We start from the raw sequence: 14,742 nt of genomic DNA, 5'->3' as shown, positions 1-14,742 counted from the left end.
AAGAAGCTTTAATTTGAGCGCGACTCGCTACTGAAACAAAATCACTTCTACTAGAAATGTGATCTTAAACCTCCCCCACCGCTACAGTATTCATCTTTTTAACTCATCTATGAAATTAATTACCCTAACTGAAACATACTGGGACTTTTTAAATGACACCTTAATTATCAATCAATCCAAATTCTGTATAAATCCCAGGTGGAACTAAGGTTTTGTGCAACTGCACCATATTAGAAACATTTATTTATATAACCACAAGTTAAAATGTGTAATAAAAGTCCTTGCAGTCACGGGGATCAATAGCTTTGGAACCTATTGTATGTGCTGTAATGTAATATTCTCATAACCTATAACCTATATCCTTAAAATTGACCTTAGAGATGAATACTCCGGACATTTTCCTTCGTCTTACTTGTGGGGAACTTGAGATACGAACATCCACCTCCGCATGCTGACCCCTGTTTGCTGTATGGACTCCACAAACTCCGCCTGGCTGCTTGTTTGTGAGCTTCACTCTTTTGAGACATATAATGAAAGACAGCGCCGTCCAAATCCACGATGCTGAGACAGAATGTATTGGACTTACACAAGTCATTTCCTCCGACTTACTTTTAACGCCTTTGTCCTCAGAAAACGACAAAAATAAATCACAATCTTAGCAAATACAACTCGGATAACTGATTGTTTGGGGAAGCCAGGCTTTCAGCAGATGGCGGGCTGCAGGGAAATATAGATGGAAAAGAAAACCACAGCTGAGGGGCGATATTCCCTTTTATATAATTTACCTCAAGCTGTATTTAATTACTTATCTGCACGTGGGAGTAACACCCTCAGAGCTGCAGCACAGGAGGCGTTTGACCTAGAGTCATCTTGTTGTTTGTAATAATAATGTTTAAAGTTTCTCTGCATATTCATTTACCAGAAGCAAAGAGGCAGTCTGAGTTTGATGGGAATTGACTTCTTAGAAAGTTGGGTTATGTATCTATTTATATATTTATCCACTTTTCTCTTTCCTCCGTGGGTGGATTTGAAGGTCAGAGCTAACATTCTTATTGAGCCAGAGCTCTGATAGCATCATGATTACAGATTCGGGGGGGGCTCATCTAGCCACTCAGCACAGAGGGCTGAAAAATGTTAAGCGTACTGAGGGATAATCCCTGAGATCTAGTCTGTAAATGTGATTAAAACGCAGATGTATCCTGTGTGAATGTGCTACATGAATCACAGACATGGGGGGTATGTTGTTTAATTTAATTAGGATCCCAAAGCAATACTCAAAGGGTACATGGTACTTGAGCTTCTCTATGAAAGATATGCTAAGCAGCAGAGAAAACTGGTAATTCTGTATTGTTCCTGTGGTGCGAAAAGATCGTCAGGGTCAGAAAACATGAGCGTGCTGTGCATGGCTCGGGTTATTTTAAGTTAAAAGGGTTGTCTGTTGCTAGCGTTTGGATCCTCTGCCGCTGTATCTTCTTCACCTGCAAAATCATCATTAGTTGGCAGAAATGTCTGCACCTGTGATGTATTTCTGTACACTTTCCAAGCTCTGTTAACATCCAGAAAAGACGGGAAGTAGTCAATCTTGCACTTAGGAATTTAATTAAAACAATCATAGATTATAAAACATTCTCACCCCCCCCCTTTCCCAAGTACAAGGTATCACATACCTCATAGCAATGTCAATGTGGAGAAGCAGAGGTGTCTCAGTGCGATCATTAAACCAAGCTGCAGGGATCGCCGAAGTGGCAAAAAATAATAATCTAAATGTAACCTGCTTTTCTGTTCCGTGTTATTGGAAACATCACATCAGTGTTTAGAAAACTTTTCTTTTTCCGGTTTGACGAATACACAATACAATTGCTTAGGGTAAAATGCAATTGGCCCTGGTTGATAAAAATGCTGTACTTGAGCTAAGTGCACAAGAGCTCTAATGTGGGAAGAATATTGATCTGTATCTTCCTCTCTACAGCCAGAAATGATGTGCCGTAACATTATAATCTTAATTTTCAGGCAAGGAAACATCTTGCAGTCAAACCAGGAGACACACAAATGTCTGCATAGCAACATCCAACATTGTTTCAATCGCCACAATATGCATCTACTGCAAGTTGGAGTTTTCAAGGATTTAAAGGGGCACTATTATGCACATTTTCAGATTCATAATTGTATTTAATGTCTCTACTGTGACATGTCTCCACGCTTTAATGTTCAAAAATATCTTTATTGTTCAAAAATATCTTTATTGTTCTCACACTGCCTGTGCTGCAGCACCTCTTTTCACCCTCTGTCTGAAACCAGAGCCCAGTCTGCTCTGATTGGTTAGCTGGACGGCTCTGTTGTGATTGATCAAACGCTTAGAGATGTCCCGCCCCTAAGCCTATCATGTAACAATGTGTTGAAGAACTAGCCAATAGAAGTGTGAGTGTTACTGTACATAGTGATGTCATTATGTTATAGATGTAAAAAAAAGTCCAATCGAGGCGTTTCTTGCAGTGTGTGAGAGAAACTCTCTGGAGGGAACTTTTTTTACATACACAAAAACCTATATTATATGCTACAGGAAAGAGAACCTCAAAAGCATAAAAGGGCCCCTTTAACAAAGTGCAGTAATGTGTGAAGCTGTCACATGACATGATGATACTGTGTATTTCCTGGAGTGCGACACTGTGTATTTCCTGGAGGCAGCAAATAGGCAAATATTTTATTTTTCATCAGGTTACAGCTGTGAAACAAAAACACATTAGATCTGTGTCAGATAGCACTTTGACACTTAAGTCTTGGTCAACAGCAGGACAGCAAGGAGATCATGAGATATATATGAGCTGAAACAGTCTCCTGTGAGGAGGAGACTCCCACTGATACTCCCCTGCAGTCCCTCTACACTGCTCCTTCCATGAAACAGTCAATGGAGTGAAGAAAGAAACACCCACGGCACTCACAGTCTTCTGGGATAAAAGGTGTTCTGGATGCGACAGGCATCATTGGGTAGTGAGTGAAATTCAGAATGTTTCCCCAGAGACTGGACCCATCTGATTTCAGACTAACTCAAATAACTCCCAGTGTGCACTCTGCATGACCGTCTCGTCCCCTCTGATCTCCCAAACCGCAGCACGGCTCAATCTGGATGCTAATTCAGTGTGGGACTAACACATTCTGAAGGTGTGGTTCAGTAATTTCATTCGGCCATTGTGTGCGTTGTCCTCCAGAAAACTGCCACTCTGTGAGATGAGCTGTCTCTGTCTATTAAAGATAAAAGGTTTGTTGATTAAGCTGATTTGGCTGATTATCATCTCTATGGGTTTTATAGGGCTGTGTGTGATACGGCCAATAACTTCTATCAAGATATAGGTCATTTCTTATCAGAAGTGATACATGTCATAAGTAATTCTGTATTGTCTACATCAAAAGACCACATGGTATTTGTTATATTCCTATTCGAATTAAAAACTAGAACATCAGTAAATGTATTTTCTTATTTTATTTAGAGCTTTAGTGCAACATTAAAAACACAGTTTAAATAAATAAATATTTATATTATTATTATTTTAGGTTTTTGCAAACATAACATTATATTCCCTATTTCACATCGGAGTTTCTGACACATTTGAGTAAACATGTGCTTGTTGTTATCAATTTTGGTTATTTATCTCAATATCTTAATAAATTGTGATATTGAAATACAACATTAATTCATTCATCATATTAAATTCTCCCCCAGCCCTAGTTTTATCATTTGTAAAGACTTCATACGGTTGTCAACAGACAATTGTTTAAATAAGCCAAGATAACATTTTGGCTATCCTAGAACAAGTCGAATTATTGGATGTAATGAGAAGAAGTTGGATAAAGAGCCGATTTTCTAATGAAGATTTAACCCAGTTGTGTCACTTTCTTTTTAGACTAGCAGAAAAAGACATTGGCCTTATACTGTAAGCATCAGGGGGGAATATGATTGGGAAGTCAGGGGTTAAAAGGGATTGATCTCACATTTAAAACATGAGAACAGACGGTACACTAACTGTACTTAATGGAAATGTGTCGTAAAACAACCTCAGCAGCATCATTCTAGTTGTTGGCTGTAATCAGTGGTAGAGGAAGTCTTCAGATCCTCATTATAGGTGTTTTATCATTCTCTGTGAAATAACTCATTATTACAGCTGTCACAACACTGGAGTGAAGTAAAACGTGTGAGTGCAGCTCTAGTTGTGTTATACACCTGTCAGGAAATACCCTCACAGGCCTCACTGTCTTTCCTTTCATTTCTGCACACGTCCTGTCCCTCTTCACTATCACTAACAAACCAAGGCATGAAATACCCCAAAATAAACTTTAAAAATGTGTTTCCTCCTCATTTGCACTTTAATCTTATCCAACTGATCAAATATGCAGCAAGAATCTTGTTGACAAGTGACAGAGCGGAGGAGTATGGTATTTTAGTTTTGAGGCTCGGAGTGATGGAGGAGGCGTGAAAGTGTTCGGCCTGTCTCCTGTGAAGTAAAAACGAGTGTGCAGAGGAAGTAACAGTGTTGAGAGGAAACTAGGGGATTTGATTGCAGCTATTATAGAAATGAACCCAGGTGTAATTATTAATAAACTGTCCCGCTCTCCTGTGGCCATTGTTGTGTGCTGCCCTGCTAACATGGGTTGTTGCTGAGAAAACACTACGACTCACTCCATCACACTCAGATGAATCAGAATGCTGTGGTTGAGTTTTTTTAGCAGCCTCCAGGTCTTCAGGGAAATAGACACAATATCTCTTTCCCTGCTACAGCCCATTAAACTGCCATTTCACTTAGACTCAATGTGAAATGTTCTTCTTCAGGTCACAGAGTCAATGACGGTCTGTGGCACTCAGTGAGTCTCAACACGAGGAATCTGCAGATCGCCCTGACTGTGGATAGTGAGCCGTCCTCCGCCATTGAACTGTGGGAACAACTCGAGTCGAGAGGCAACTTCTACTTTGGAGGTTGGTGGACTCTCAAGATGTGTTTGCAGTATTAATATACCAGTATTCGTTCTCCTTTAACACATTAAAAAACGGAATATTTCTTGTAAGATGCATACTGCTTCTACACAGTGGTGGGAAGTACTCAAGAACTGTACATTTCCATTTTATACTGTTTTAATACAACTACTAAACTATAATTTAAAGGTACACCTTGTCTTCTCACTGCATGTATTTGTTACTTAATTCACAGGTTCCTATTATGAGTATATTAATTAAAGCAACTAATGAGATATGATGCATTGTTGTGACTTAAGTAATCAAGCAGTATACAAGTAATTAAACGTAGCTTCACAGACAGCAAAATGATTTGAATGAATTTTAATTAAAACTCAGTGATATAATGTATATTATTCCAAAATGTTGCAAAATTAGAACTTTGAGTTACTTTTACTCAAGTAAAATGTTGAACGCCAGAGTGTTAATTGTATTTCTACACTGGTTTTTCTACTCTAACTTAAAGAAATATCTGAGTACTTCTTCCACCTCTGCTTCTACACTAACACGTTGCATCATATGTGTTATTTTAATCCAGGTTGCCCCACCTTGGACTGCCAGTACGTGACTCCGGACTTCCAGGGGTGTGTGCGGCTTATATTCATCAACAGCCAACCGATATATCTCAATCATGTACAGCAAGGGTTGCTGGGAAATTATAACGAGCTTCAGTTCGACACCTGCAACATACGAGACAGGTAAAACAGTTTGAATGTGCGCTTTTTATTTAATTGGGGCAGAGTTATTAAACAGATGTTTGAGAAAAACTTGACAGTGCACGGTCAGGATGTATCAAACGTCACAATCTGTAAAACATTATCCAAGCTGGCAGCAGAGACTTATTCATGCCCACATTGTTAATTTTGAGATGGCAGTCTGTTGTCTGCAGAACTCACCGAAAGTCACTGACATCTTGTCCTATAAAGAAAAACCCACTGACAGGATCATCCAATTAAATTGCAACAGAAACTCGCCAACACCTTCTCTGGTAGAGGACTATGCTAACAAGCTGCTCCCTGCTGTCCTGTGTGGCGTCCCCCCCCCTCCACCCCTATCCCTCATTACCCTGCACAGCTGTGGGCCCTCTGAATGGGATTGGCAGACCAACAAGCTCGATGAATGCATGTGGTTTGGAAACATTTATAAGAAAGAGATAAAATTGAAAACTGCAGTTCTTCCCTGTGTTTGCCCCGAGGAGAATCTCTCCTTTGTGAAAGTACCTGCTTTCTAGTCCAGATTGTTCGCTGTCAGACGATATGCAAACACCACAGCGCTGCCAGGCTGTTGTTTCAGTAGGAAAAGGGATGCACTCTAGGAAATGACAGGAAGATCAAGTGATATGTTTCCATTACCCAAGCTGAGATGCATGCCTCTTTTGCAACAATGAGTGCTTCTTATTTTTGAACTGAAACCAATGATACTAACATTCCCTAATGTATAGAAAAGATTTAAAGCGACGCCCCTATCTGTCATTTTTAGGCCACTAGGGGGCAGAAGAACCTGAAAACAAGCTTCAGAAAATTCCCATACATATCTTATCACTTATATGAAATTATTATATGAGTTGTGCCAAAAATGTAAGCAGTGTGCAAGGGCAAAGACTCAACGCACCGATAACACTGCATTTCCAATGTTCTTGTGCAATTGATATGTTAATAATATATTTTCTGGCCATTGATTTTTACCCGCTAGCAGCCAACGCTACACTCCAGATCAAGAAACAATGAGTCCCAAAGAACCAGAAACCTGACCTCAGTGCTGTAGTAAAGGGAGAGTAAGACACGCGGTAATATTATTAGGAAGCAGGTTTTATGGCCCTCTGATCGACTGACAGGGTTCTTTAGCAAGGTGGAGTTAGCTCAGTGATCATTACCAGGCTGTTCCGCTACCTGGGGATAGCGCCTGCACGCTATATTGTTTATTGACTTTTAGCATAGTGCTGTTTGGTAGACAGTGGGTATATCCAGGACTGTAATTGTTTAAGGGGAGGTTGCTATCCCACTGCAAGTAACGTTGCATCCTAAAGTCATATAGGAACCAATCTAAAGCTGATTGATGCTGTCATTTTTCTGCAGCTTTTACAATCAGCATTTTCCCCATTATGATAAGTTAGAGCAAACATGATGCCACTAACAGTTGCCTATATTAACCTGTTATAAGGATTGTTTGCTAATGATTTTTGGGGGGAGCTCAACAAGATTTTTTTTTAGTGGTGCTTTTGCAAACATGTTAGAAAATACTTGCCTATGTTTACACATCACGCAGACACAAACCAATCCAGCGCCAATCCACTGACCCTTTAGCTCATGTTTGGTCTCCTCCAATTCATGAGCTTAATATATAGCTCTTTAGATAAGATAAGACTTCATTGATCCCAATTTGGGAATTTGTTGAGTTGCAGCAGCATTCATAGCAGCTTTATCTGCTTAATATGATACTTTTCTTACCAGCTACATGCTAACATTGGTTGTAGGTTGTTTGTTGGTCGGCAGGACGCGTACAATGGGTTTATCAGAGTATTTTATTTTTTTACCAAAAGTGCTTTCTGTTACCATTGGAATGAGCTATGTAGGGATGCAGTTGTGATTTATCATTCTTTGTAGGTTTGTCATAACATATGGCAGCTTTTGCATTACATCCAGTCTTTTCAAATATTGATTACAAATACCGAAATTGAAATGTACATTTTTTTTTTAAATGTACCCTGACTGCAGAAAGTATTGTATGTGTTTTTCCCTGCAAATGAACAATTTGTGCATTATGCAGTACATTTATATTCAGCACCAAAGAAAATGAAATATGTGAGTGGGTGACACATCCACCTTTTTCTTTTTGATGTGTAGTCGATGTATTTGCACACCCTGTGCTATAATCCTCTGCGAGGAAATGACAGGCTGCAGTACAGCTTGGTTAATGTTTATTGCATTGATGTTAACTCTTCATTTCACTCACTGCAGCTTATTCAATGACCCCAGAGTTTGAGAAAATTAACTTTTATCCGAGTTAATCTCCTCTTCCTCTGTGTCTAATTAAACGTAGAGGCTCTATTTGTGGTCAGTGTGTGTGTTTAGGTGTGCTGGCTACTGTAACTCTGTGACCTGTAAGGGAACCCTTGAACCCATCAGAAAATAGCATGATGGTAATTAAACCAATGGCTGCAACCTTATCCGTGTTGCGGCTGGCCCACTCGGCTGCTGTTAATAGGTGAGAGATGAAAGTGTATGAAATTATAGATGCATGCTTGAAAGGCTGGCAATTATGTGAAACTGAAGGAGGCTCGAGGAAGGGACTATTAATCAGAAGAGTGCGGTTTGAAATGTCTGCGAAGCGCTCATTGTAGCGAAATCCCATTAACAGGCATTCAAGTCTGAAGGTGACAGTAATGCTTTTATTTTTAGAGAAAACGCCGGGACATGTCAGCTTTTTCAAATCCAGACGGGGCGCAGTGTGAGACACCGTCATTTCACAGTTCTTTGGGATTTTTAATGAATAAACTGCAAATTAGTCTTTGGGGGTGAGTTTCAAAGCGTTTGTTCATAATTGCCTACAAAAGAATAAAGAGAAAAGAGAGAAGGGGTCTTTCTTACCTGATAAATAAAAGATTATGTTTGCAAACACTAACAAAGGCAGTAGCGTTATAGTGCCTAATGTGAGAAATGCCTGGGAGGTTTGTGTGATCTTTTATTTTGCCGTCTAAAAATGGCTATGTTTTTTTTTTTTTCGCTCCTAATAGCTATATTTGTTGTGAAATTATCAAAGTAGTGGAAAATCAGCCAGGTTGAAAGTAAAAATGTATTATGAGTTAACTAGAGCTGCAGTTGTTATTCTATTAGTATACCAATGGGATGTAATTAGTCACTATTTTAAATGAATACGGTAATTATTTCTCTTTCAAGCTTTTTAAATGTGATCATTTGACTCTCCTATGATTTAAACTCTCTTTTAAGTTGAGACTGCTGCCTTTTTTATTGTGACATTTTCTACTGTGACATGTCTCCATGCTTTAATGTTCAAAAATATCTTTATTGTTCTCATACTGCCTGAGCTGCAGCACCTCTTTTCCCCCTCTGTCTGAAACCAGAGCCCAGTCTGCTCTGATTGGTTAGCTGGCCGGCTCTGTTGTGATTGGTCAAACATTTAAGATGTCCCACCCCTTAGGCTAGTGTGTGGGAGAAAAACTTCCTCTGGAGGGACATTTGGGGATTTGAGCATTTGCAGGCACACAAACCTATATATCACACAGGAAAGAGACAACTCCAAAAAGCATAAAAGGGCCTCTTTAATGCGTTTAATGTATTGTAAAGTACTTTGAATTCCCTTGTGTTGAAATGTTCTATACAAATAAACTTGCCATGCCTCAAGAAAGTAATGAGAATGATCTCCTGATATGCCACGGTTGTGTTTTTCAGATGCCTTCCTAACCTGTGTGAGCACGGAGGCCGCTGCTCTCAGACGTGGAGCTCTTTCTCCTGCGACTGTTCAGGAACTGGATACTCCGGAGCCACCTGTCACAACTGTAAGCAGTTCTTCTTCGCACTTTTTCATTTCTTCGTCTCAACCTGCCATGTTGCCCTCTGCACCCCCTCATATGTTCTAGGTCTACTGAGCTGTGTCATTGGATTCAGTACACACCTGTCTTGCTCATAACTTGTCTTCGATTTGTGCAACTCAGAGGAAAGCAGAACCTGGTCCCGTCTCAACGTGACGTGACCTTACAAACACGGCTGTTATTCTCACTTTCACATTTCTGAGAATATATTTTTCCGCTATATCCTGAAATAGTTTATGGCTGACTTTAGATTGACTTGACTTCAAGGGTTTTTTCTCTCATGGGTGTTTTTTTATTGTATGATGCTATGCAACACCGCTTGATATATGCAGTGGCGACAGCTGTTCGAAACTATGTGTGAAATTCCCCTGCCACAGAATCTTGATTTCTTGTTTATATGCAGGCAAACAGAGTTTTCTTTGCATATTGGAGCAAACATGACAGATAAGAGTATCGGCTGGATTAGAAATAAGCCTTTTTCAACACAACATTCATCAAGTCTCCCAAAAAAGCACATACAATTTACATTTTCTCTAGACCTCAAGCTAATATCTGGAAACTTAAAAATTGGAAACAGTTAAGCAATTGACAGCTGACTTACTGAGAGAGTGATACTCTGCATGTAAAGTTTGGAGGGTAGTTTCTTATTTTGCCTGAGCAATATTACAAAAATACAAGAACAGAAATGTAAGGAAAGTAATAATAGTGTATTTTTATACTGTTGTATTCTCCACTTGTTAGCATAGCTTATTAGCTACCGGAATCACTTCAGTTCTAAATAATTGTGTCGGTTTAACTAAAAACAAAATAAATCCAAGATATAGTAGCTTACAGTTATTACCTCTGTTAAGCTGCACTTGTGCCATTTTGGTGATTGGTTTCAGATACTTTAATGCCCTTTGAGCAATAAGAAGATTGTATTCTGCTGTTAAATCCTGTTCAAATCCTCTACATTTTAAAATGGAAGGAAAAGGACAGGGAATGTACCTCAAGTTTTATAGTAAATACATGTTGAGCAAGCCTTGGACTAGTCATAACTATAGTATCCAATGCTGTTTTCATATTACAGATGTACATACAATGGAAATGTGTCTTTGGCACCGGCAAATTAAACAAAGATCACCATACACAGAATAACATACAGTTCAGACACAATACACAAAACAAAATGCATCTTCAAGTCTTGACCTCACTATAGGTTTGGAGGGGAGACTAATTTAAACAGGCTGTTATTAAGATTATTTGGCTGTTGTAAAATGTGCCTAAAAAGCACACAAAGTAGATGTTCATGAAATCAATCAGTCACCAACACCCTGATTATTAAGGTATGACAACAGTAACTTAAAAATATCATAAATAAAGATAGTTTTTGTGTCGTCAGATGACTCAGGAGGAAGCTGTTGGGAGCGTGGGCTGATTCTTGGAGGAAACACTGATTTGTGTCCCTGTTCTGTTTCTCCCAGCCATCTACGAGTCCTCCTGTGAGGCCTACAAACTGATTGGCAGCTCCTCCGGCTTCTACTCCATTGATCCAGATGGTAGTGGTCCCCTGGGGCCCACACAGGTATACTGCAACATGACAGGTAAGATAATTGTAATTCACATGTTGTCACCTTTACCCTTTTTGAGTTGCACTGAGGACTGGCAGAGTGCTCGGTGTAAAGAGTCCACTCACTTAGAGCTCACACTGCATCGATCCATCCCACCACGGCCATCCGACAGTTTACGATCCAGTAAGAAATCATTACGGACACTCAGGGCAGTCCCTGAGAGTTCAGGACATATCAGCGGGGAGTCAATAGCTTTAGTCAAAGTCCAGGTGGTTACACTGTAACATTAAAGGTCCCCTATTATACTGTTTTTCATCAATATATGACAGGTCTCAGATATATAGAAAAGCAAGACTCAGAAGTGTTTGGCTTGAAATACCAAACAGATCATTGCAGCATCCCATAATCCCCTCTGTTTCAGCCCTGTTTCCAAAGTGCTGATTCTCTGTCTGTTACTTTAGATGAAAATAAGGAGCCCCTCCCCGCGCCCCTCTGAGAGAGATTTGGTTACAAAGAACTCAATGGTGCTCTAGGAGGAGATTCAGGTGATAAGGTGGGGGGGGGGGTTACCTTGGTTGGTGATTGGCTAATGGTTACACAAGCCAAACAAATCGTTATGACATCATAAAGTGTCCACAATCTGATCAGCTTGTTTTCAGACAGGTTTTTATAGAAATGGATCAGGACAAAAAGAGAGAGAATCTTTTTTCCTGAAACGTTCAGAGTCTCTTTCCACAGAGGGGACACATGTTGATGTAGAAAAGACATTTCTTCTGAAAGCAAACCTTCAATTGATTCATATGAGCCAAGTATATGTTTATGTAAATATTTTAGTAACTATGGTTACATGTATGCATATCAGCATGCGAGAGTGGTTTATTTTCATCAGGTCCATAAGTGAGTATTTCTGTACAAGACGCCTTCTGTTCATCCTGTCAGTATATGTTTGTCATTTTTCATTACATGCAGTCGAATTGAATAATAACATCACAGAAAGTGCCTACAGTTATTTATTGTAAGCCAGGTGAGAAAATAATGTAATAAAACATGGATTTTCCAAGGCTGAGACTGTGGCTTTCCCTTCTGAGAAAAGTTGGAAAAAGCACCGCCCTTGGATTGATTGATTTGTGTTTATTCCTGTGTACCAATGGGACCAGAATGATGTATGTTGATCCCATGGGCATTCAACATTAGACATGATAGTTTGACATACACTAAAAACATTAAAATGTCTGAGTTTCTGGGAAAATGGGGACACCAATACATTTGTCCCAAAACGACTTTGTGATCTTATTGACGCAATCAAGCATTTGTATGCTATTCTGTGACTCAATGTGACCTTCATTTGAAAACGAATGTAATATTTATTAATTTCCATTCACTGAGCCTCCCCTGAAACTCTTTGGAGCCCCCATGGCCCACCTCACATTGGAAAACCTCTCCATTAGAAAGTGCTGTGTCCTCCAAGTCACCCGAGTCTAATTTCCCCGTGGTTCATCATGTTTACTCCTCTTGGTTGTTTCTAAAAGGCTAGGATGAAGACCAACTGTATAAACACACCAATAGCAATTCAATTTGTCATTGGGGCTTGAACTCTTATTTAAGAATAAACACTCTTCTAGCGAAAACATAACTAGTCAATACTCTCTTATTCTGCTTTAGTGCCCAAACAAATAGAGTTAGCACCCCTTGATTCAGTTGGCCACTAGAAGCATCTTTTTTGAGTATCATAATGATGTTCAGGTTATGGCTTCTCAAATTTAAATGTGACACAACTTAACAGGCTTACGTCTCTAAAGCCCCACTAGTGGCCTTAAGAGGCAGCAATTCTCATGAGAGCAGGGTCATTAAAGCAAAAGGGTTAATCCCCCTGGGAACACTAATCTGCTCAGTACATTTCATGGTGGTCTGCCATTAAATTATGATAACATGTCCGTGCTGACGGACATTTTGGACAGAGGGTAGTGCCACTGAAAAAAGTCCAACATGGAAATTAATTTCATTTATTTAAACGGCAATCTGTTAATTGGATTGGATTTATGTTGTGTCTGCTTGTGGTGCAAATTTGGATTTCACAAACATTATACAGATGCATCTGCTGGGACGATGAGTATCCACATCAACAATTACTTTTGACTTATGAAATATCATCTCTTTGTATGTTATTTGCCGCTCAAGGGTAAATAATTGACCACTTGCTAAAAGAAAAGGATATTAAAGGGTGAAGAGGCAATCTAACTAAATTCACTGTAATATGCATACATTTCCACTTGACATTTAATTATAATTATTATTTAGTCATTTGGCATTACTACAGTATTGGATGTATGTCTTTGGTCTAAATATGGAATCTTTCACTTTCCATCATGTCATCCTGTCAGACATTTCCATATCACTCTGATCTTTTGAAGGCAAGAATACACAATGTGCTCCCTTTCACCCAACGGTCACCTGAGATGTGACATTTGAAAGACAGCGAGCTGGACACAACCTGATCCACGCTCCTCCTGACATGTAGGACAAAACACATTCAGTGAAGTTTTGACACTGTGGAGACAGCATTCATCACCGGCCTGTCACTACTTTCTCGGCCACTTTGTCCTTTGCAAGGTTAATGTAGCTGGGAGGTTACAGAGGGAAGCGCTGCCACCTCCCCGCTGTCTGGTTCTGGCATTTTGTGTTTTCAGTCCTCCCCTCGCAGAGCTGCATTGTTCCGCAGCAGATATGCCTCTACTTGACCTCAATTAAGGAATCTATTAGAAATGTAAATAGCTCTAAGCCTGACAACCTGATGTGAATATTCACAAAGTGGAGGGGGATTTTCTCTCTGACAGAGTAAACATGGATTCCAGATAATGGAAACTGAGCCGAGAAGGAAGTAGGACTCCTGATCTGATTTTATTGTACAAACTCTCTGCGTTTTCAATTGTTATACATGGCAAATAATTACTAGTAATTATTCTGCTGTGCTCAGATTGAGTCCTTTGGAACTGAAAGGTCTATATCTAAAATGTTTGACGTTCAAAAGGTCATACAATCGTGGCTTGAGAGCAAATACATTCATTAGGAGTTCAGTGATTCTGCTACAAAGATTTCTGAAATGTCACAGAAACACTGATAGCTTAACCAAAAACTCAGAATAAATGACTCACTAATGAACTGCTGACGTGTACAGTCAAATATGACACAAATCAAATCACACACTGTTAGGACCCACTGATCAAATGATTTATGGCTCTGGCTTATTAAGTGTTTTCCATTAAGAAATAAAACAAGGGGTCTAAATCAAATGTGCCTACTATTAATGTTAATCAATAAAAACGGTGCTTTCCCTACTAAGTTGTATCAAAATGTCTGCCATGTAAAAGCTAAATTGTCCCTTTTCATCAACATTTTTAGTGACGGTTGCACTTTAGCAATTTACTGAATTTGGAAATATATTTAAAATCATATATTTTCCCTGCATGGGTAATGGCATTGTGATATTTGCTCTAGTAAAAAGCATTTAACTGTTGGCATATGAGGAAATAGTGCTAACAAAGTAGCATGTTTTATTGCAGTGGGTTTAACCAGATGGAAGATTATTAGGTTCATGTTAACGCCGCTCTTTTTAGAATCCAAGGTGTGAGCTGATGTTACAG

At 39.4% G+C, this 14,742-nt stretch overlaps 1 protein-coding gene across 1 annotated transcript in view; it reads left to right on the top strand.

Moving 5' to 3' along the window:
• The window catches only part of cntnap5a (contactin associated protein family member 5a), a 107,453-nt gene that overhangs the window by 53,657 nt on the left and 39,054 nt on the right, over nt 1-14,742 (top strand). Inside the window, exons 9-12 of the mRNA XM_034198009.1 lie at nt 4,823-4,966; nt 5,541-5,700; nt 9,412-9,518; nt 11,015-11,134. Of these exons, the coding sequence (XP_034053900.1) occupies nt 4,823-4,966; nt 5,541-5,700; nt 9,412-9,518; nt 11,015-11,134 (531 nt within the window). The remainder of the gene's footprint in view (nt 1-4,822; nt 4,967-5,540; nt 5,701-9,411; nt 9,519-11,014; nt 11,135-14,742) is intronic.

This window comes from Gymnodraco acuticeps, unplaced genomic scaffold (genome assembly GCF_902827175.1).
Source record: "Gymnodraco acuticeps unplaced genomic scaffold, fGymAcu1.1, whole genome shotgun sequence".
Taxonomy (NCBI): domain Eukaryota; kingdom Metazoa; phylum Chordata; class Actinopteri; order Perciformes; family Bathydraconidae; genus Gymnodraco; species Gymnodraco acuticeps.
This window is presented reverse-complemented; position numbering and strand designations above follow the sequence as displayed.